Source organism: Chelonus insularis, unplaced genomic scaffold (genome assembly GCF_013357705.1).
Source record: "Chelonus insularis isolate UGA/USDA-ARS -01 unplaced genomic scaffold, ASM1335770v1 contig_260_pilon, whole genome shotgun sequence".
Classification (NCBI taxonomy): domain Eukaryota; kingdom Metazoa; phylum Arthropoda; class Insecta; order Hymenoptera; family Braconidae; genus Chelonus; species Chelonus insularis.
Genome location: NW_023276452.1, coordinates 55,607 through 76,925, shown reverse-complemented (window position 1 = coordinate 76,925; position 21,319 = coordinate 55,607). Strand labels below are relative to the sequence as shown.

At 29.6% G+C, this 21,319-nt stretch overlaps 1 protein-coding gene and 1 non-coding gene across 2 annotated transcripts in view; one reads left to right on the top strand and one right to left on the bottom strand.

Moving 5' to 3' along the window:
• The window catches only part of Csgalnact (Chondroitin sulfate N-acetylgalactosaminyltransferase), a 67,570-nt gene extending 46,251 nt beyond the window's left edge, over nt 1-21,319 (top strand). The window contains exons 5-9 of the mRNA XM_035079900.1: nt 12,429-12,548; nt 14,256-15,102; nt 15,582-15,764; nt 15,893-16,040; nt 20,545-21,319. Coding sequence (XP_034935791.1) covers nt 12,429-12,548; nt 14,256-15,102; nt 15,582-15,764; nt 15,893-16,040; nt 20,545-20,838 — 1,592 coding nt within the window. The 3' untranslated portion in view covers nt 20,839-21,319. The remainder of the gene's footprint in view (nt 1-12,428; nt 12,549-14,255; nt 15,103-15,581; nt 15,765-15,892; nt 16,041-20,544) is intronic.
• Nucleotides 4,331-4,437, bottom strand: LOC118064976 (U6 spliceosomal RNA). The gene has a single exon (XR_004690125.1). It is a non-coding gene; the product is annotated as a U6 spliceosomal RNA (small nuclear RNA).

Genomic DNA, 21,319 nt, shown 5'->3' with positions numbered 1-21,319 from the left:
TTAGTCTTTGTAAAAAGTTACAGGGAAAAACGATTCATGTGTAAGAATCTTGTGTCTAAAAATAGTGTAGGGGTTGAGGGTTGACTGACCTGCAAGAGTTACACTCTAAGAAAACTTTTTAAAAAAAAACTTCCTTTGACAAGACTGAGCATTTTTTTGTTCAATAGAATTTTTTGTAATTATTTGTGCAGTGGAAATTTTTTTCATTTAATACTAGTGTTGTTTTAAGAAATAATTAATTGGAAAAATAACCATAGATTAATTTTGATGAAAAAAATCAAAGCAGCGAAAAATATATTCTAAACTGTATATTTTGTAAAACGTGTCTACCCTCGCTTTCGTACAAACAATGATTGGTTCAATATTGGACTAAAAATAAACCAATTTGTGTTCTGACTAGTGCGATAGCTTAGTGTAGCAAACGATTGTAGTATACTTCCCTACTTTTAAAATTAAATTCCGTACTTCAAAACAAAAAAAAAAAAGAATGCTTTGTTGTCCATCAAAATTGACTAACCAACAATCAAAACTTGTCGGGTATTACCAGTTAAATTTTAACTTTGAAATTTGACGTAGCAGAAGATCATAAGCACAATATTTTCCAATTTAAGCTGAAAAAGACTGTTTATAAATGATTCCGAACAAAAGTTTTGATTTGGTAGATTTAATATCAAATTAAAGTTTAGAAATTGGTCTAAGGACAACCAGATGGTTGACATAAACAACCATTGAAAGATGTTCAAAAAATAATCAGTAATCAGATAATTAATAACCTTTCCAATCTTATGTTGTTTCATTACGCCATGAAAACATTAAGTTACATAAGAAAAAATTCTCATCTGCCAAACAAAAAGAAGATTTAATAAACAGTTTATTTACAACTTTTATTTGATAAATTGACCATCACAAAATTTGTAATTCCTACTCAATAATCTTTAGTTTTTATTATTTTTTCTTCATTTCTAACAATTGCGAAGAGAATTATTTATGGTTACTTTGAAATCATTTTAGAAATTTTTGTTAACCACTGATTAATTTTTAAGAAATTATTTATTATGTCATGAAAAAAATCTTGCCTGTACTGAATTTGATGAAATTCTTTTCTTGTCTTCTTGGTCATCGATTGATTTTTTGTCGTAGTTAATATTTTTATCTGTTCTCAAGATATCGTGACGAGAAAAATTTTGACATAGGGGAAGGGAGAACAAAGTGGAACGCGGGGGCAAAATGAAATGCTGGAGAAAATGTCCTAATTTATTAAAATAAGTTCAAAAACGCTTATTGCACTTTTTGTTAATCAATTTCCCAATTTATTAATGTATTCCAAATTATTAAAATATGTTAATATATTAGTTAATTTGTTGAATTATGTCTTTTCTTGGTATTCTATTTTACCCCACCTTCCCCTACAGACATTCTTCGTAAATCGGTATACGTCAAGATCTATCAAAATTTTGAAAATCGATGAAAAAAACTACAAAAAAAGTGACGGTAAAGTGAAGTAGAGAATAATTCAATAATTTATTTAAATAAATTTAGAAACGTTTGAAGCATTTGTTAATTATTAATGTATTAAGATGTAATTTCATCGAAATTCATTAATACTTTTTCATTTATAAATGTTTCATTTTCCCTTTGTGTTTCACTTTACCTATTTACCCACTGTAAATTTTGGTATTTTATTTTAAAACATTAAAAGTGTTTTGATATGACGTCACCTATTTGATTAACATTGTCTCGATTTTAAAACACATAAAAACGTTGTAAAATCAAAACAATGTTAATCAAATGTCACTTATTTATATTTTTTATACAATTAATAATTAGATAGGTACTTTCTGAATCACGAAAATAACCATTTATCAGTATTGATTGAAAATAAAAAAAAAATGAAATGAATAAGGACAATATAGAAATGGTAAATGAATAAATTACCATTACTAATAATAATTCTATAGAAATTGTTATGAGATAATTATTAATTGTTTTAATATTTAAAAAAAAAGATTGAGAACATAATTAATAATTTGTATTAAATTATTTTAATTGATGAAAATCGTGAAGATGTAATAGTTTAGAAAGAAGATACTGAATTCATAGTAACACAGTATAACAGCACAGAATAAATATGCAGTGTGCATATCAACATGTAGCAAAATCACTTAATAATGTAACTCTACACTCAAACTATTCTGAGTTGGGAACGTTTGATCGAGAGATGCGATGCTGCAGGGCTTGATGAATACCGAGAGCAACTATTATGAAGCTTCCCAAATACACTTTGAGGATCACCAACCAGAGCTCATGTCTACCGAGGATACATATTTTAAAGTACACTTGAAGTTTAATTCGATCACTAGTCGGTACTGAATCCATTGGCATGTCATGTAAAAATAACAGGTATTTCGATCATTCAGTCAACACTAAATTCGTAATATTCCATATTGATCTTAAATTCGTCCGAATAAGTTTAACTTCAACTTGTAAATTCCGTTTGTAATTTTTTTCTTGTTTTTTATTCACTTCTCCTTCATGATACTTGAAAAATTTCAAGCAGTTACTGCAGACCGCGTACATACTCCTGTTTCGTTCAACTTATCCAACTCGAAATTAGAAAAAGTTTTTCTCTTTCGTTGGCATTCTACATCTTACAGTCTTCAGTTCGTCGATAGATAGGTATATTGTGTATCGATGTTTTCTCATTGTTGAGAAAAAACTTTTTCGATATTTGAAATAAGAATATATATAATTACGTTGCAATATTACTTCATGACTTTACAAATAAAAAAAAAATATATTTAACCAATTTATTTTTCTATTTTTATTTAGCAAAATTTGAATATATTATTTCCGAATAAATCACAACATTTTTTTCAGTAACATATTTCCTGTTATGATTTATCACTTTTCTTATTCCACGAAAATCTCATATTTTTTAAAAGTCACGGAAAGCAATATATAATAATTATTTATTCTTCAAGGTAAGCATTTTTTAGTAATAATGAAATAAGTTTATCCAACAATTATTAAATAAATTTCAAACTTAATGAATAAAATTTTTTCGTTGAATAAAATGCTCTAAACTCATTTAAAATTAATATCGAGTATAAAAAAAAAATTCATGTAACAATGAAAAAAATTTTTAATAATTTATATTAATGAGAAACTGGGTTAATAAGGCTTAAAACAAGAGTTTGAATATTTGTTGGAATATATATTCAGTATCTTACAAATTTATCAGTTAAATTAACCGATAAAATAATAAAAAGTTTCTTCGACTTATACTATAGGGATTAGTAAAATAAAAAGTGTAGTTATTGCTCTCAAAGGGGTAAGAAGTGGGTCATTCACATCATTAACCTATATCCACGCGTTGGGAATACGTCTATCCCTCCTAAATCGACTAGATATTCAAGAGCGACACCACATGAAAAGAGATGACACATATCAGCTGACTGGCCAATGGCCTATGTATGAATATGGGTCAAGTTCAATGATCCGAGACAAGCCAGAAAAGTGCGATGTCTCAAATATACTATTGTGCGTCCACGCCCAACCGGAAGAGAAGGAAAAGGATAAACAGTAAGGAGGACATTTATTTGGATTAAAGTCGTTCAATAAAAAGCACTATATAAGATAGAACATTATCTTTCCACGTTTCGTATTGAATCACTTTAAAAAATCATGCAGAATTTAAATACTTGAAAAATATTTGATATAGCGTAAAAATAATTCATTTTTTCCTGAACAATGAAAATTTATTTTACTGATAAAAGTAAATAAATATTTCATTTTAAAAATTAAAAAAGCTGTGGTGTGAAAGTGTCCCTGGAGGTTCACATCAGTAACTATCTAATATTTGTTATGAACAATTTTCATTTTTTTTTTAAATTTACCATTTTATTAATAACTGAGCATGAAAAAAAAAATTAAAGCATTCTAAATAAAATTGAGTTGTTGTAACAAACTACTATTAACGATTGGTGTTATTTTTTCTAGTAACACTTAACTGTAAAAACCACGTTTAATCGTTTAAAACAACTTGACATACATTACTCATTCACTAAAAATATATATCCGCGGAACAGTACATAGTCATTTATTCTTTTTTAAAATAGATATCAAAATTTTTAGCAAAAAGTAAGATTAAGGCTCTACTGGCCCAAAATTATATCAATCTCATTAGCTTTGATGAAATTTATTATGTTATAAAAAATATGACTGATTTCATTATGACACCATTTTTTTTTGATATATTGATATAAATTTGTATTCAATGTAAAAAAAAATGGTTTGATCAGCTAATTTTCATGAGTGAGGAAAAACGTCAAAAAATGTGGAACGCTTCACGATTTTGCGTGTCATCCTTGCGCAGGGGCCATGCTAATCTTCTCTGTATCGTTCCAATTTTAGTATATGTACTGCCGAAGCAAGTACAAGAATTTGATCGTCCTAGTTTATATATATTTCTTCACCCTCGTGCATGATTACATGCGAGAAGCATTTAACCGCACCATCTGATGGCGAAAAGTTGAACTTAGTTTTCACTTAGAAAACATGACCCTTGCGAATAACAGTAAGATAATTCATAAAACAAACAACTACCATCCTCATGAGAAATAAAAAATTGATTGCATATGTTTGATACAGAAGAATAATAGAGTTTAATATTTTTACAATACTTAAAATATCTTGAATCTATTTTCCTATTTTTTTTCTGACACTGTACTGTGTTAATATACAGTGTCAGAATAGCAAGATACAGCAAATCTTGAAATAAAAAAATTAATCATAGTTATTGTAAGGCAGAGAAAAAAGTATTCTTCAAAAGACTTGAAACAATAAAGATGAGAAAATCTGTGAGCTATCTTTACACGCTAAGGGAATTCTTTTCTGTGCATAAGAGCAAAAAATGACTAGTAAAGTTTCTAAAGTATAGAGATAAAAATTTTTTGAACGACAAATACACAATAGAAAAACTCACAATCAGTATCAATTATACTGAAGAAGGTGACACGGAAAAAAGTTTGCTGCTTTATTTTTATTGGTTAAATTTGTCTCCATATTATAAATTTTATTTTTAATTTGATTGGCTTTCCAAATTGATCCCTTAATTCGAAATTCATATTACTGTTGTCTTTTCATTTTTTAATACGATGAAAAAAAAAAAGTAAAATTAAGAAGTAATTTTATACAATAACTCTATTATTATGGGAAAATTGTATAGACGTATGTATGTACATACATTCGCGGTATGTAGGGTTTTTGTAGTTCATAATATCTTACGAATGAAAAAAATTCCCCAGAACATTTTCAAAAGATAATAATAATATATGCCATAAAAGACTTCTAAAAAAGTTTGATTAAATCGGATTAAGTCGTTTTTTTATAACAAAAAAACTGCGAATTAAGTGAATATTAGTGTATAATTTAATGGAACTTTTCTACGTCAAAAATTAAAAGAGAAAGAGTGCGCACAAAAATTAACTAGAATTATATAAAGTGTCTACCCTCTAAAAATCATAGTTGAGTTCCATAGTTGGATTTATAATCCTGTGCTAATTTTTCATCTGACAGAAAACAGCTGACTCTTTCTCGAACTATTCCGTAATATTAAATGCAATTATATATTCCTCTTAGCGTAGATTCATATATTTATTATAAATAATAATGATAACTTGCTACCAACTCTGAATAAAAAAATGTAAAAGAAGTTTGCGTGTTTCAATTTTCGATAATCGATTTGTGATAATTTTTTTAATCTTTATAAGAATAATTAGCTGATTTAGAGTACAAAAGAATACTAAAAAAACAAATGATGCTCCCTAAAAATTGATTAATATTCATTGCTTCATGGTGACTTTCAATGATGATCGTTGATGCATTTTTAGAAAATAGGAAAAAGATTAATGAACTCTCTGAACCTATTAGAGCATAGAATTAAAATGATCTTGCTGAAAAGTCCATAATAAATCAGTTTAATACATGATTAAAATATTAAATCGCTGTAAATAATTTGATTAATACTTAAATCTCATTTATTATCAAAGAAACAAAACATAAAACAAGTAGGTCAATCATACTTGCTGCAGTTCATAAAATTTTCAACTATTCAAATGGCATATTCAAGTGAATAAATAATTAAAATTTACTAAAATACTCTAACAGAAGAGCGGAGTACAAAAATATTTCACTACGGGATAAACCTTTTTTATCAACACACAATAAAGGATTCAAAAAAGAACAATTCATGAATTTAGTCCACAATATCAAATAAAAAATCATTATATCTCTTAATCCACTTTTTATCGAAAATATTTCATAAATGTTTGTTCGAATCGAGTAAATTTCCATTTCAATGCACTTATCGTTCGATTAATGCAATTTATCAAGATAAAAATAAATCACTTTACAATAGAATAAAAAATCGCAAAGAAAAAAATTATTTTGCAATTTCTAAAGACTCATGATCACTGCTTTTATTAACAATACCTTTTAATCTTTTGTGTAAGTTTCAGAAAAGTTGGTAATTATGTAATTGAACGAAAAGACAAGAGTTATAATAACTTTAACTGAATACTTTATAAAACATAATGAAAGTCTTAACAAAAAAAAACAGTCGGTATAGAATTTGGCTTCAATATTTCAAAGTGAGCCTTAATTATTGTAAAAATGTTTACTGTCGGTTCTTAAATGAAAAGTTCCAAACTATTGTGTAATGAAGAATTACGATTGTTCTTTATTTATTCTTATTTCTTTAAACGAAAAGCTAACGAAGGAGGAATATGAAAGTAATTTAATTTTTGAATAATACTACTTTGCTCGTAACAAGCTATTATGTCGAGGGATGTTCCATTATATTGATGATTAGTTCAAAGCATGGAAAAATAAGCTGATGCTATAAGTACGATTAAAGTCCTAGAAAATTATACTCATCGGGTATCCTGGTTTTCCGCGGTAGAGAGCGTACCATTCTTACATCCTGTCCTCAACATAAATCTAAGAAAATTACTCAGAGGATTTTGAAACGTAAATAACTCAGTACGTACTTAAGAAGTCTCTAATAAGCTATTTTAGACAAATAAAATTGTATTAAAATAATCATTTCTCCGATAGTGAGTTGTGATGATCATAATATGGAGAAAACATATTTTCATAAAGTTTTCGACATATGTATTACACTCATTGAATGAAGATATGTATTCATAAACTAATAATCGGGATTGTATTTTGAAAAAAAATGAAAGCAAAAAACGCAGTTTTTTCAGTCAGATAAAATATTTATGGAACATAATACAGGTTAGTTTGAAAAGATTAATCTGTGCGTTGTAAATGAATTAAATTGCAATTTCTAAAAGCTTTCAATTCATTTTCAAATAATTCCCAATATTTTTTGTATTTTGTGAGAAGGGAAGGGCATCATCATAACATTTAAACCAATGAATATTTATTCTAAGCCATTTTGTGTGTAATAAATAGTGTGAAAGTTTTAATAATGAAACTAGTTTTTTGGTTCTTTATCTTTGTAAAATTTTTTGAAAGAGAGAACGAGAGAGAAATCTACTATCTCAACTTTAAAACAGAAAATAAATTTACACTCAGGTTCACTGCAAATCGTAGTGTTTTATTTCAATACACTTTGAAATGCGTTAAAAATGACTACAATGCTCATCAAATAGATGACGTCATAATAAAACACATCATGTGCATTAGAATACTACCTTCTCCTCTATAGAAAAGTAATTCTAAAAGTTGGTGTATTTATCATAAAATCCGTCAAAAAGGATAATTTCGAAAAGCAATAAAAAATAAATTTTCTTTAATAAAATTTTCACAAGAAGCTTCTCTCTTAAATTACATTTTCTTGAAACTTTCCTATAGATGATTTGCTGTCGACCTGCATTTCGATTAAGATATTGAACTTACATTATAATTATGCAAATACCTATGTCAAGTCGGAAACAACTTTCTTAGTTGTAAAATTACATCTCACGTTATTTACTTATTTACTTTATTTGAAAAGTTCCACGCAAAAGTAGCCGACTTTTTTATTACATCTTGTATGAAAGTTATACTATTCCACATCGGATTACGCAAATCAGGGGTAGTCCGATAAAGTAGTGGAGAATTGAACAAGAAGAAGAAGTTGGAGAGTCCAAGAAATCGCCATTGGAATTCCATGGCATCGTGGAAGATAAACTGAGCCCAATGCTTTCGAAGTTTCGTTAAAAGGCGTTATCGCTTTCCAGTCGTTGCGCCGTATCTTCTGATGCCATCCCTTATTTTCTTTTCTTCCTTTTTCCATCTCCTTTTGATTCCTATCTCTTAGTATAGGTCATCGCGTTGAGAACTTGAAGAGTTATTTTTTTGCGCAAACTGAGTGTTCGAGAAAGAAAACCTTGGCCCCTTTCAATAGAGGTTTTATAAAAGAAACTTTCCAATTATTTGCGTGGTTGTATCCGGGCTTTTCGCTTTTCCAACTGTCTTCCTCACACAAGTAAAAACATGAAAAAAACGTGGAATTGGCCCGGAGAAAATTGTAAGGATTTACATTCTTATTAAATCTATTATCTTCATTTTTTACAATGTTTTGAAATATTATTTTTGTTCTTTTGTTTTTAATGTTACATGCTTTCATTAAAATTTATTGGAAAACTCAAAATTGAAAAAAAAACCCAAATACTCTCATGCATTAAACAAATACATTTTTCCAGCTTTTCATGAGCTATCAATGCATTAATTAAATATGAAAATAATTCCTATGATTATCCTGAGTGTTAAAAAAATATTTCAACTATTTACCATTAAACTGTATAAAATATTGTACTTCAACAGGAAAAAAATTTATTCGAAAGGTTTTGATAAATATTACATGAGGTAATAAAGTGAATGATTGAAGTAGGCAATTTCACAGTCATTGGTTATACAATAAAAAGTCTAAGGTAAATAAATTTTCCAATTACAGAAAGTAAAACTGGCACTGAGTATAAAACGACTTATTTATTTTTATGTGTAAATACAAAAATTAAATTGATTCCCATGGTGGAGAATGTAGGATCAATAGATCCCTTGGGATTTAGTCTATATATAGTGAAAATATCTAGTACACCTGTCCTATGTATACTAGATGCATGTGCTCATCTCTATGCGACTACCGATTCCTCTCGTTCGCTATCTCACGTGTGATTCTACGTGCAATGTAGCTATCGCTCACTCATACTCACATTCGTTGGCGCGTGAGCTGGTGGTATTGGAATCAGAGAGATCGAGAGAATAACAGGAGGAAAAGCACTCGGTTGTGCATACATGCTCTGTGTGTGACGAAGGTCTGTACCGCTTACTTTGCCCATGAGATATTTACATTACTCTATGTACGGAAAAATGAGAAAATAAATACAAGTAGAAAATGCATACGCAGATGTGTGTAAATTAGTACTTACTTTTACATGGTAAAGTTATTTACTTTTACTTTATAAAACGTTTTCCAATTATACCTACCAGCTTTGATGTCAATTGCTTTGTTGATTCGTACTGATGACGTAATGTTTTTATTGCGATGAAAATTTTTTAATAAGGTCACTTGGGGTAATTACGTTCACCAGAGTTAGTTGTGAGTAGTAATACCTTTAAGGTTTGAAGTTAATGGGTTTCAATGGTTTTAACTCTGAAATTCAATAGTTTCATTTCTGGATATGATGTTCCAGCAGATGTTAAAATAGTGAAGTTTGGAATAATTCTGTTAACATTGCTTTATAGTCATTTAACATTTAACATACAGTCTGCTGTAAACTGTAAATTAAAGTGCATTCTTGTTACACATCTAAACGTATTAAATATGACGTCGTCACCTATTCGATTAACGTTTTAGTCACATTTGATGCATTTTTAGGTGTGTAAAAAGTGACTACAATGTTAATTAAATGGGTGACATGATATTTAACACGTTTAAATGTGTAACAAAAATGCACTTGGATGTACAATGTAGTCAAAAATGTTTTGAGGTTTTATGGATAAAATATTTTATGTATAATCTATCATGGGAAAAAATATTTTGCTACTATGATCATATCAAGCACGTTATAAGCACATTGTTATTATTACAGCCTGTATTATGATAAGCGCATTACGATACCCTGATTTTAATTCGTACGCTGCCACTAATATTTGTTGAATTTAAATTAACTTAAAATCCTAGAAGTCATTCTATTATAAATTTGTGTATTGCCTAAATTAAGCCAATATTAGCTATCAACAATTCGCTATAACAACAATGTGTTTTGCTATGGCAACAATATTTTACTATGTATTATTTTCACTCTAATAAAATTGTAGGAACATAAACAAAGCATTAAATCACAGTGTGATAAAAAGTAAAAAATTACTTCACATCAACTCTAGCAATGATTCTCGTTCATTCTATCACTTACTCTTAAGATTCATAATTTTTGTCATAGTTATTCGGAGGAATACTTGTGAAGATAAGGTGGAGTAAGCGGAAGTAATGCTCATTAATTGATGAGTCATTTTAATTCATTGCATATTTTAAAAATTTTTCATTTAACAAGTTTTCCCTTTGATGCCTTCCATGGGGACTTGGATATTTGTTTATTTTTTTCATCTTTCACTTTAATTCCCACAACGATTTTTTAAAGTTTACATTAAACTTTTGAAGTTCAAATCTATGTTTAAGCCACTATTTACTACTACTATTTCAAACTTAAACTATTGATGTAAAATAATCCGTGAAAAACTGTTTGTCACTGACTAACAAACAAATATCAAAATGATTTAATTGTAATTCAAATTTAATTAAAAAAACAATAGAAAATTTTTTTTTAGAAAGTTGGATTTTTGTATTTTTTTATAATTCCTTTGAAAAAATTCATCCTTCTTTTCATATTTGTCACAGTTTTCACTATGTCAGCTGTGAACCTTAATGAAATCTGTCGTCAAAAATTTTTTATCTTTATCTAAACATTTATATACAATAAGATAAAACTCAGAATTATGACTACACTGTAAATCGGCCTGTGTGAAAAACACATATAAATATGTTAAATGTTAACTACCATAAACGAACTAGAGAAGTTTTATAATCGTTTTATACACACTTCAATGAAACTTTAAGGTGTATTAAAATCTACGATTTGTTTATGGCATTTAATATTAAACACGTTTGTATATGTTCACTGTAACACACTTCGATTGGTAATATATTAAATTATGAGTGATTCATTTTTACTGTTTTCACATGAAACACTGAAAAGATATTTGTGAAATGATATACTTCTTTCTTTTTTAATTCAATAAGAATTGATATTCTATCAACCAGTTTCAATTAATTTTTTCTTGTGAATTTTAAGCTGAGCTTTTTATGTAATATATTAAAAAGTTTATGTCAAATAAAAGCTTTTGATAAAGAAAAAGCTGAAAAAAATTCTAAATAAAAAAGTCACCAATGCATTTATGTGATATTGATTTACTATGAAAGTTTTCATGCAAAGAATATTCAAAGATCCGTCATCTTATCTCATTCTAAGATCACAAAGATCAGTTGAGAAACTGAAAAACATGGAGCAGAATTGAAAATAAGCAAAATATGCTAGTGTAGCATATTTTCTTACATTGCATATTACTTTGAATGACCCGAGATAAAATAGCAAAAAAGAAGATAAAAATAAAATTAAAAAAAAAATTGCATCTGAAGAAGCCAAGGAATCTCCATATTTGGTTTGTTGCAAGTGCATGTCTGCAACTGAAGATCCATGTTTTATAAAAATATATCTGTATGTGTTTAAGTATATAATATATAGTAGGACCTTTTACCCACAGCTATCTGTATTATTACCAGCAAGAAACCTCTTGCCGTCGAATATATTAACGAAATTTGTAGTGAAAAAAGTTCTTCTGCTTCTCTACACTGAAATGATGATGTAAATATTTAAAAAGAATACAATTACCTTCTATTTAATTCATACTCTTCTTGAAATTTTCTCAAATAATTTCATTAAAAGCATGAACCTTTAATAAATTATTAATAACAGGAAGTAAGAAGAACGAGAAATGTTAGATTTTTCGGCTGCACTGTTCGGTGGCCCATTAAACTTGGAACAAAGACATTCATTTCACTTACACTTGGTGGAAACTACGGTTGAGAAAAAAGTACCTCGATTTATCGTACTTTCTGTCTCGATTCTTTACAGGTCGTAAACCCTTGCCGCTTTTTTTCACCTGCGCGAAAACTATAGCTAACACCGACAGATACTCTAGGGATGGAACTTGAAGTACTTAAGAAGAAATAAATCAGTTGCTCTTGTTGATAGCAGCTATGAAACTCTTGAAAGTCTTTGGTTTTTTACCTTGGCATGTTATATAAATGCAATCTGTATAAAGTAACAAGCTAATAAATTTTAATACATTTTTTACAGACCCCATCACAACATCAAACCTTGTTGAAGTTAATCAAAGAGAGGAAGAAACAAAACTTGAAATTGAACGACTGACTGCTGAAATTCGTACATTAAAATTACAAATACTCCAGTTAACAGGTGGGTACACGTAAGATAGAATGGAATATGTATTGTGGGATTTTCTTATTGCATAACACTAGGCTTCTTAAGTGCAGCAAGAGAGATCCTAATGTACGTTGATGTTTGTAGACAAGTTTCAGAACATATTAACATGGTCAGAAAATGCTTATGTTGGCTGTAGGATAGTTAGATCATGTTCTATTAGTGAGTACTTACTGCGAGCTCCAGTAACTGGATACATCAAGGTTTAAGCTGATCTGAATTAGCATGGGATAAAGCTAATGTTGGTGTGAAGGCTAAGAAGCTGTAGCAGGTAGCTTGGAGATAAGGCTTTGCTTGATGAAACTGGACAGTGTGTTCTGGCTTGAGCAATTCATAAATGAATACGTTCAATCTATTCAATAGAATAGCACCAACCTAAAATTCAATCAAAATATTTACATTAGACTTACATTCAATATGCAATACCCTATCCTAGGGTAAAACTATTCAATTAAAATGACTGTTTTGATAAAATTAATGTTAGAATAGAAATTAATGTCATGAAGCTTCTTTTCTTTTACTTTTTCTTATTTTAATTAGATAATGCTATACAAAATAATACAGCAGTAAAACATCAATTACATTTAGTTAATTATTTTTAATTATTCATTTATTTAAACATCGAGTCAAGTTTAGTAGTAAGATATCTTTTATGAGATAGAGTTTACAGTGTTTTATTTTCACAGTCTCTTTGTCGTTGACAACAAACGTTCTACTGCATTTATGAGAAGAAGAACGATTCGCTATAATAGAGGTTTTAAGTACTATACGAGATCATGAGAGAAGCAAAGAATAGTTTGGGCTATAGAAGCAACGAATCGAAAGAAAATGGAACGTGTTATTTCAACATAGAGAAGCTTTAAACTTACGTTGAAAAGTGATTCGGTCTGTCGTTCGCTGTCGTAACTCAGCGAACATTTTTATTAGCTAGAAAATTTTAACGTTTATCGTCAGCGCGTAAGATGGAGTGAAAAATAATATAAAACAGAGAAAACGATGTGAAATTGATTGGAGTGGGTGGATAGTAACTGAGAACAGTAAGTTAAGAGAGAAAGAGAAAGATGAAGACAGAGGAAATGCAGTATGTGTTCCAACTTTTTAGTCTTTTTTATCTTTTTTGTGCTAGAAAAATAAAGTGGAAAGCTTCAGTATTTTTTACATCTCTGAGTAATACTGCAATTGTTTTAGAAGCTAAGTTGCCAATCAAAGTGAAATTGCCATCATTAAATCAATTTTTTAAATAAATACTCTCCATTGTTGAACCGTGTTGAATATTTTTTTGAATTTTCATATATTTTTGATGGTGATAAACTTTTTAAACTATTTTTTTCTCGTATTTTAAAGCCATTTATAGTTGGCTCTACGATTCCGTTTTTAAAATAAATATTAAAATTTCCGGTACATTTTTCTCTGAAACTGTTGGAATAAAAAGTTGGCTTTAGTATTGAAAAATTCTAGAGAATCAAGTCAATGTTGTGTAACAGTTGAATGTTTGTATTTTTATTGAGCTATTACAATTGTAAAAAAAAAGTAGCAAAGAGATTTTTCTAGATTGGTTATTTATAGTGGGTTCAATGATAGCGGTTTAACAGTGAGGTAGTTATAATTCAAGCTGGTGTGGTAGAGGTATTTTTTTTCTTTGGCTCGAAGGTTGATTTAAGAGAATCGATTTTTGAATTCCAGGTGGACCATTAGCACATGGAGAGACAGTGGCTGCGTTGAATTCAACAGAAATAGGTGATTGTTTAGCAGCGAGACGTCAAGTTGAATTAGCAGAAATAAGTCAAGGCTTACCATTAAACAATGAGTACGAATTGATAGCATTCAGCCATTTTACTTTCTCTCGACTTTACCCAGTTGACCTAGGTCTTGGTAAAAGGGTTGTAGAAAAACCCATAGGATTTAAAAGAAAAGACCTTCTGGAGGCTTTGGCAAAAGCTATAGATACTCTTAATAAAAATGTGTCTTCCATCGCCGCGCGTTATACTCAAGAGGATTTTCTTGAAGGTCTGTATAGAGTTGAGCCAACAACTGGGACTCAGTACGAAATGTACTTTAGATCTAAAGCACTCAACAAAAGCTCGCAAGTCTCGATGAATACTGGGTATACAAAGATCGTCATGATGAGACCCTATGCTCCTATTCACTATGTGTCACTACAAAAACAGCAGGCACGAGAGAAAGAGCTTATTCATATAATACTTCCATTATCAGGACGCACGGCAACTTTCCAAAGTTTTATGGATAAGTTTGTAAAAATTGGATTAAAAAATGATCGAAGAGTCCATTTAACTGTCGTCTACTTTGGTACTGAAGGGCTTTCGGAAGCTAGGGCTATTATGTCACGAGTATTGATGACGAAAGGCAGCGGTGGAACCAATCAAAATCTTCGTCTTTTAGCTCTCAATGAAACATTCTCGAGAGGAAAAGGATTGAGGGTTGGTGCTGAACGAGCTTGGAATGCTGATGGAGATGTCCTTCTATTTATGTGCGATGTTGATGTTGTGTTCAGTGCCAGATTTCTCGACAGGTTAGGAATTCGTTTTATCAATTTTCTTTTTTTTTTCTAAATAAACATCCATTGATTCAATAAAACACTCTGGAAAAATTCTTTAAATCGATTTTCTTCAATTTAAGAAGCTTTGTTGGAAGCCTAGTGGTAGATCACGTGACTGCTATAAGAGCTTACGTTAAAAATAGCAATTCTAATTTTTTCTTAAAAAAACTATGTAGAGAAAGATAATGAAATTTAAAGCATGCAATTATTTAACTTTAATTTACATTATACGAAAGTATTATTAAAAAGAAATGTTATGTTGAATCATTGAATAAAAAGATTTTTCTATTAAAACAGAATTATTTTTCAAGAGTAAACAATTTCTGATACCGAATTATTTATTTGGAACCAATGTTTTTTTTCTCTCAACATTAAATAAATTCTATAAGACTTTATATGTTGACGTTTAGGAGCTCGAGAGATGGTTGAATTCAAGAAATTCTTTGTCGCAGGTGTCGTTGGAACACAGCTCCAGGGCGTAAGGTCTATTATCCCATTGTCTTCAGTCTCTACAACCCCCACGTAGTCTACACGCTTCAGGGACGTGAAGTACCACCGGAACGGGATCAACTTGTGATATCTAGAGACACAGGCTTTTGGCGAGACTTTGGCTATGGAATGACCTGTCAGTACAGGTGTGCTATTTCGAATGCTTTTATTTTCTTTCAATACAATTGTTTGATCGTTCTGTACTCCTTGGCTTTCTTGTCTTATTGAAAAGAATAAAAAAATGTTGAAGCTAAAAAAATATTTTTTTTTTCAGGTCGGATTTTTTAAGAGTTCGCGGATTTGATGAAGACATCGTTGGATGGGGTGGAGAAGATGTTACTTTATATCGTAAATATGTTCGGAGTAGTATCAAAGTGATCAGAGCAACAGATCCTGGAATATTTCACACCTGGCATCCAAAGGTAATATTAAAAAAAAAATAGCAAAAGACAATTACGACTACGGTATAACCAAAGACGCAGAACTTCATTTTGATCGCTGATAGAAATATTTATTCAATATTAATAAAAACATGTATTTGCTTTCAATGCAAATAATATAAATGAATATTTGTTAATATTTAATAAACAAAAGTTATAATATGCTGCCAGGTTCAGTAGATGATCATAGACAGAATTTAAAATACTTTTTTAATATAAAAATCTTCAATTATAACTTTGAAATTGAAATGGAAAAATGGATCTTATAAAACTTATTTGAAATCTTAAAAATGTATCAGTGCCATACAAACAATGTTATAAACATTTATAATAACATTGATGACCAAAATAAGATTTTTTGGTCAGTTTAAGACATCAAAATCTTCACTGAGGTTGATGATTCCCAAAACGGAATTAAATTATAGGCGGCAATTGGAACATCAAAAGAATTAAAGATTTTGAAGTTGAAACTGAACTGAATTTAGTCTTGAGGAAACAAAGAGAAAGGAGGGAAATAATGTCATCTTAATATTTGAACTTGTGGGTAATAAGAAGCAAGGCAGAGGCAAGACTGGCTCATTCTCAACTCAACACCAGACCAGTCTAATCAGCTGGAGTCAATCGTCGGGTCAGAAGTGGGCCAGTTTCACTTCTTATTAGGGAGATTGCCGTAACGATCGTGATTCTATGTTAAATTGTCAAGAATCGTGCCTTAAAATTAAGACAGGATAGCAAATCCATCTGTTTCCTTTCTCTTAATAAGTAATATCACAAATCTAGCTTAATCATTTTTTATGGTACCATTTTCACAATACATTGTCAATAAAAATATCCAAGAAAATCTCCAACGTTAAAGTTGACAATATGCTGAGAAAAAGAATAATAGTTTGTGGCTTGTGGAAACTATTATCGTAAGTACATTTCCGTAAACTCGACGCCATTACCGAAGAATATGCAATCTCTCGTATTCCCTTCACACTAAAATCCGAGCAAGTCGTAACGAGAAAAAAGTAGAGCAATTGTCATAAAGTCAGACAAGCTTTGTAGTTGTATATCGTTCAAGTCGTTCGTTGAATACTTGGTTGCTGTTTAACTTACAGTTACGATTTTTTTTTAAACTTCTTCAATTACTCATTGTGTTAAATAGTTGAATGTTGTAGAAGGATCCTATGGGAAACATATTTGAGATTGTAAATTTGTTTTGCTGAATAAAACTCATTTGTAATAACTTTTTGCAACATTTGTTAGTAATAAATTTATTTTATTTCGTACAAACGAAGTTTATTATTAATTATCGAATTTTTTTAAAATTAAATAGTTGAATCATAAGAAGTCATATACTAAATAAGATTTATGTTCACAGGAGAATAAAAGGCTGCAATATTAAAAAAAATTACTTTCAACAAGAAATAATTTGCGTTTTTAATTTTAATACTTTACGAAATAAAATAAAATTTCTGCAATTTAAAATTAATTAGAACTGCATAAATTGAGTGTTGTAATTAATTTTTTTATTTCTATAAATGATTTAATAATTCACATTACAAAATTTATAGTAATTTTCAAGTTATGTAAACTGCTTTTACAAACATCCATTCTTTAATTTGACTTCAATGAATTCTCTTTGAAGTTCTTCCGTCAATAAAACCTTATAGGGTTTTTAATTGATATTGGACCCAGTATTGAAAAAATTATTCAATGTTACCTTTTTACTCCAATAGCATATTCTAGCAAATACATAAAATATTTTCCTTGCTAAAAATTTTATCAACAAAAAAAAAGTCTATCAAAATTTGTCTTTAATTTTAGGGTAAATTTAATCAAAGTTTGTTCGAAAGAGGAATAAAAATGATTGAAATGATGGAGAAAATTAGTGTACTTGTCATGGATCAATTATTGGATTCTAGTTATAAATTACTTAAAGCAATTTAACGTAAATCTGGCGATGACGACTTAGCGGTTTCCTCATGGGTACCCAGGGACCTCGTTTACTTAAGTCTTCAATAACCTCTATGCTCAGGTATACAGATAACGAGATTATCGGAACTTGCTTGCTAATAAGCTGGCCATCGATCGGAATGAGATGGTTGGCGATGGTGTCGACGGGGTCGTTAGACTCAACTCGTTGCTTAGAGGCGTGAGGCGAGAAACTGAGGTCGACAACTTTTAAAGTCATTTACGAATAATTAAACTCATCGTTAAAACTACAATTTTGTTTCCTCACTATAAATACGGTGAAGTTTGAAAATAAATAATCAACTTTAGGATATCTGACTTGATATTGAGTCAAAAAGTAGATTATATATAAAATGGCTTGAACGTAGTAGTTAACAGGTCGGGACGGACTTCTCTCTGCAATCTAACGTGACTACTGAATTAGCTTTGTTAGTGTGATTGTACGGCAATGGAGCAAATTGAGTTCCATATGGACATGCCTGAGACTTGCTTGCACGAGCAATTTTCTATCTGGTCAAATAGTTCTATCTAGTATCTCGCAGCATACCAGTTGCTTATATGAAATTCCATAGAGTCAATATAGAGTTCCAGTGACTATTTCGATGATTCACGGATTTCAACTCACCGCAAAACGTTGAGAGCATATCTTCATACGCTACTACTTGCCATCGTAAATTGAATCGAGCAAATTTTATTTCCTTGTTTTAGACAGTGTTTTTTTATAAGGTAGAATATTAATATATATTTTTAATCTTTATTTAATTGAATAGGAAATAATTGGCTGTTGTGATGCAGTGATGCACCATGTGGTAGAAAGAGTTTTTTAAAAAGAATAAAATATTTATTAGAAATTTTTTCCAGCATTTGTCTAACACAACTACAAATTTATTATGAGTTAATAAATGTTGTTGGTAAAAATATCTGATGTGTTACTTGTGTACCGTATACATTGCAAATCCGGAAAAATTCATGTGTTTAGTGATAAATCACTTAAAGTGTTTAATAATTAAACATCTAAGTGTTTACAATGTTGAACACCATAAACAAGCTATAGCATTTTGGTAAATAGCCGAAAGCTATTAAAAGTCGACTACAAAATTGCCATAGTTCTTTCATGATGTTTACCATTGCAAACACTTTAAGTGTTTAGTTTCTAAACACTTGGGTTTGTAGTGAAAGAATCTCTTCTTCGCTATAGTGTGAACTATAACATATATGACCCAAAAATGTATGTGATTGATGTCATATTAATTTTTTTATCTCAATTGTCATTCAATTATTTACAATAATTATAATTTTTTAGCTTTATTTGTTATTAAGACATTAGAAAGAGAACATAATTTCACACTGTCCTAATTTAACCGTTGCATTCAATCATATCATTTTCGTATAGAAATAAAAATGGTAAACTATAAATTAATTATTTTCAATGAAAAAAATGTTTTTAAAAGTGTGTTTGAAGAGTTGATGAAAAAATACAAAGTATTGAACCCGAAATATTTTATTTAGTAAAAAAATTCTCTAAGTTTTTCAACGAGTGTTTGAAACTATTTTTTTTTTATTTTTAATTCCAGTTCACAGTTTCAAGTCTTTTCAATGACTTAATTTATTTATTCCCTTTTACGTAATTTATTATAATTAATCTTATTTGGGCAGCGTTACGGAAGAGTTATCTTTCATTATCAGACTTTTAATTAACATCAGACTTCCCAAAAAAACGTAAAATTTTCCAACTTAATCTTTTAATTGGATAAGTATCGTATTTAGTCAAAATTTATTTAAACTAATTTTTTTATAAAACTTCCTACTAAATCAAACAGTATTTAAATGGAATATTATTTAAAATCATGCAACGTAAATGATTAGATAAAATGTTAATGCAAAGTAAATAAAAAAAAGGCTGTAAATTTACAATATAAAGTGATGAGAAGTCGTGAGAAGACTTTTCCAGCGATCACATTTTTTCACGTAAAGATAGAAAAATGCTGATGAATAAAAGAAACTTTGATTAAATAAAAATGCATTCGGTGGTGCAATAGAATATATGTTGATGAAAATGTAGCAGTGAGGCTCTCAAGAAAATTAGACCTAGACAAATATTGAGGTATGAATAAAGTGTACGAGAATATACGAGGCATGTGCTTAGAATGGAGAGAATCAGCAGGCTCGGGTTGTAGACTCCACTTGTCGTAAACGACGGTCGAAATCACTGCACTCACAGTGTCGCTCTAAACCGAGGCAATTAAGGATCCAAGTGGACTAGGTTGTAGTTACACAGCGTGGAAATTTCAAACCAGCTTTTCCTGAACGCCGTAGTAGTACACGTTCCTTTTGTTTTAGTCGTTGAATAATTCTCTCGATTATTTTCGCACATGAAACTGTGCCGTTAAAATTGGACTATTAACTTTATTACGGAGTATACGTTTTTGTAATTAAATTTTATAGATTTTTGTTCTTTCAACTGAAACAAACTGTCAAGTAAAAAAATAATGATATCAAAAAGTAATATGAGTATTCTGTTGTTTTGCAGGTTTGTTCCGGTGGTCCGGGTCAGAGATTATCGGCAGATCAGTATCGTGCTTGCATAAGATCTCGTGCTCTCAACGAAGCCTCCCACGCTCAACTTGGTTTTCTTGCTTTTCGCGATGATATTGCAAGTCAAGCGATGAATCTCAAGACCTCGCAGACAAAGAAGAAAAAAAAGAAAATTCCAGCAGCATCAGCAGTTAAAAAAGATAAAGTTAGAGTAACGGGATCTAAGCCAAAAGAAGAGTCTCAGGTGAAGGAAAAAGTTGTTGTAAAGACTTTGAAAGATGTAATTTGATGGATCTTGAGATAGGTGTGTTTTTAATTATCAATGTAAATATCGTGTAAAAATAATGAAAGTAACAAAGTGTCATGACAAGTGGAACATTAATCAATTAATTATCCTCGCGATTTGTAATCAAGTGGAATCAAGAGTGTTTTTGAGTATTCAAATACTTTGTGAAAGAATTATTTTTCACAGATAAATGGGATTCTTTATATGAATCATTATTTCATATGGTAACTAAAGGTGAAAATTTAATTTTTCATAAGAACTGTTTAAATTGTGATCATAAATGTAATTTTATTACCGCAATATGTGATGATTTGTTAAACAAATGATAATTTATACGTAATCGAAATTTGTACAAAGCCTATTTTAGTCACTAAATGTCAATTAGATTGCACAAATATCATTGTGGTTTGTTGAGCACAAGAGTGACTTTGAATTTTACAGTATTTCAGAGTTTACATATATAAGTGATAGCGAATGAAATTAC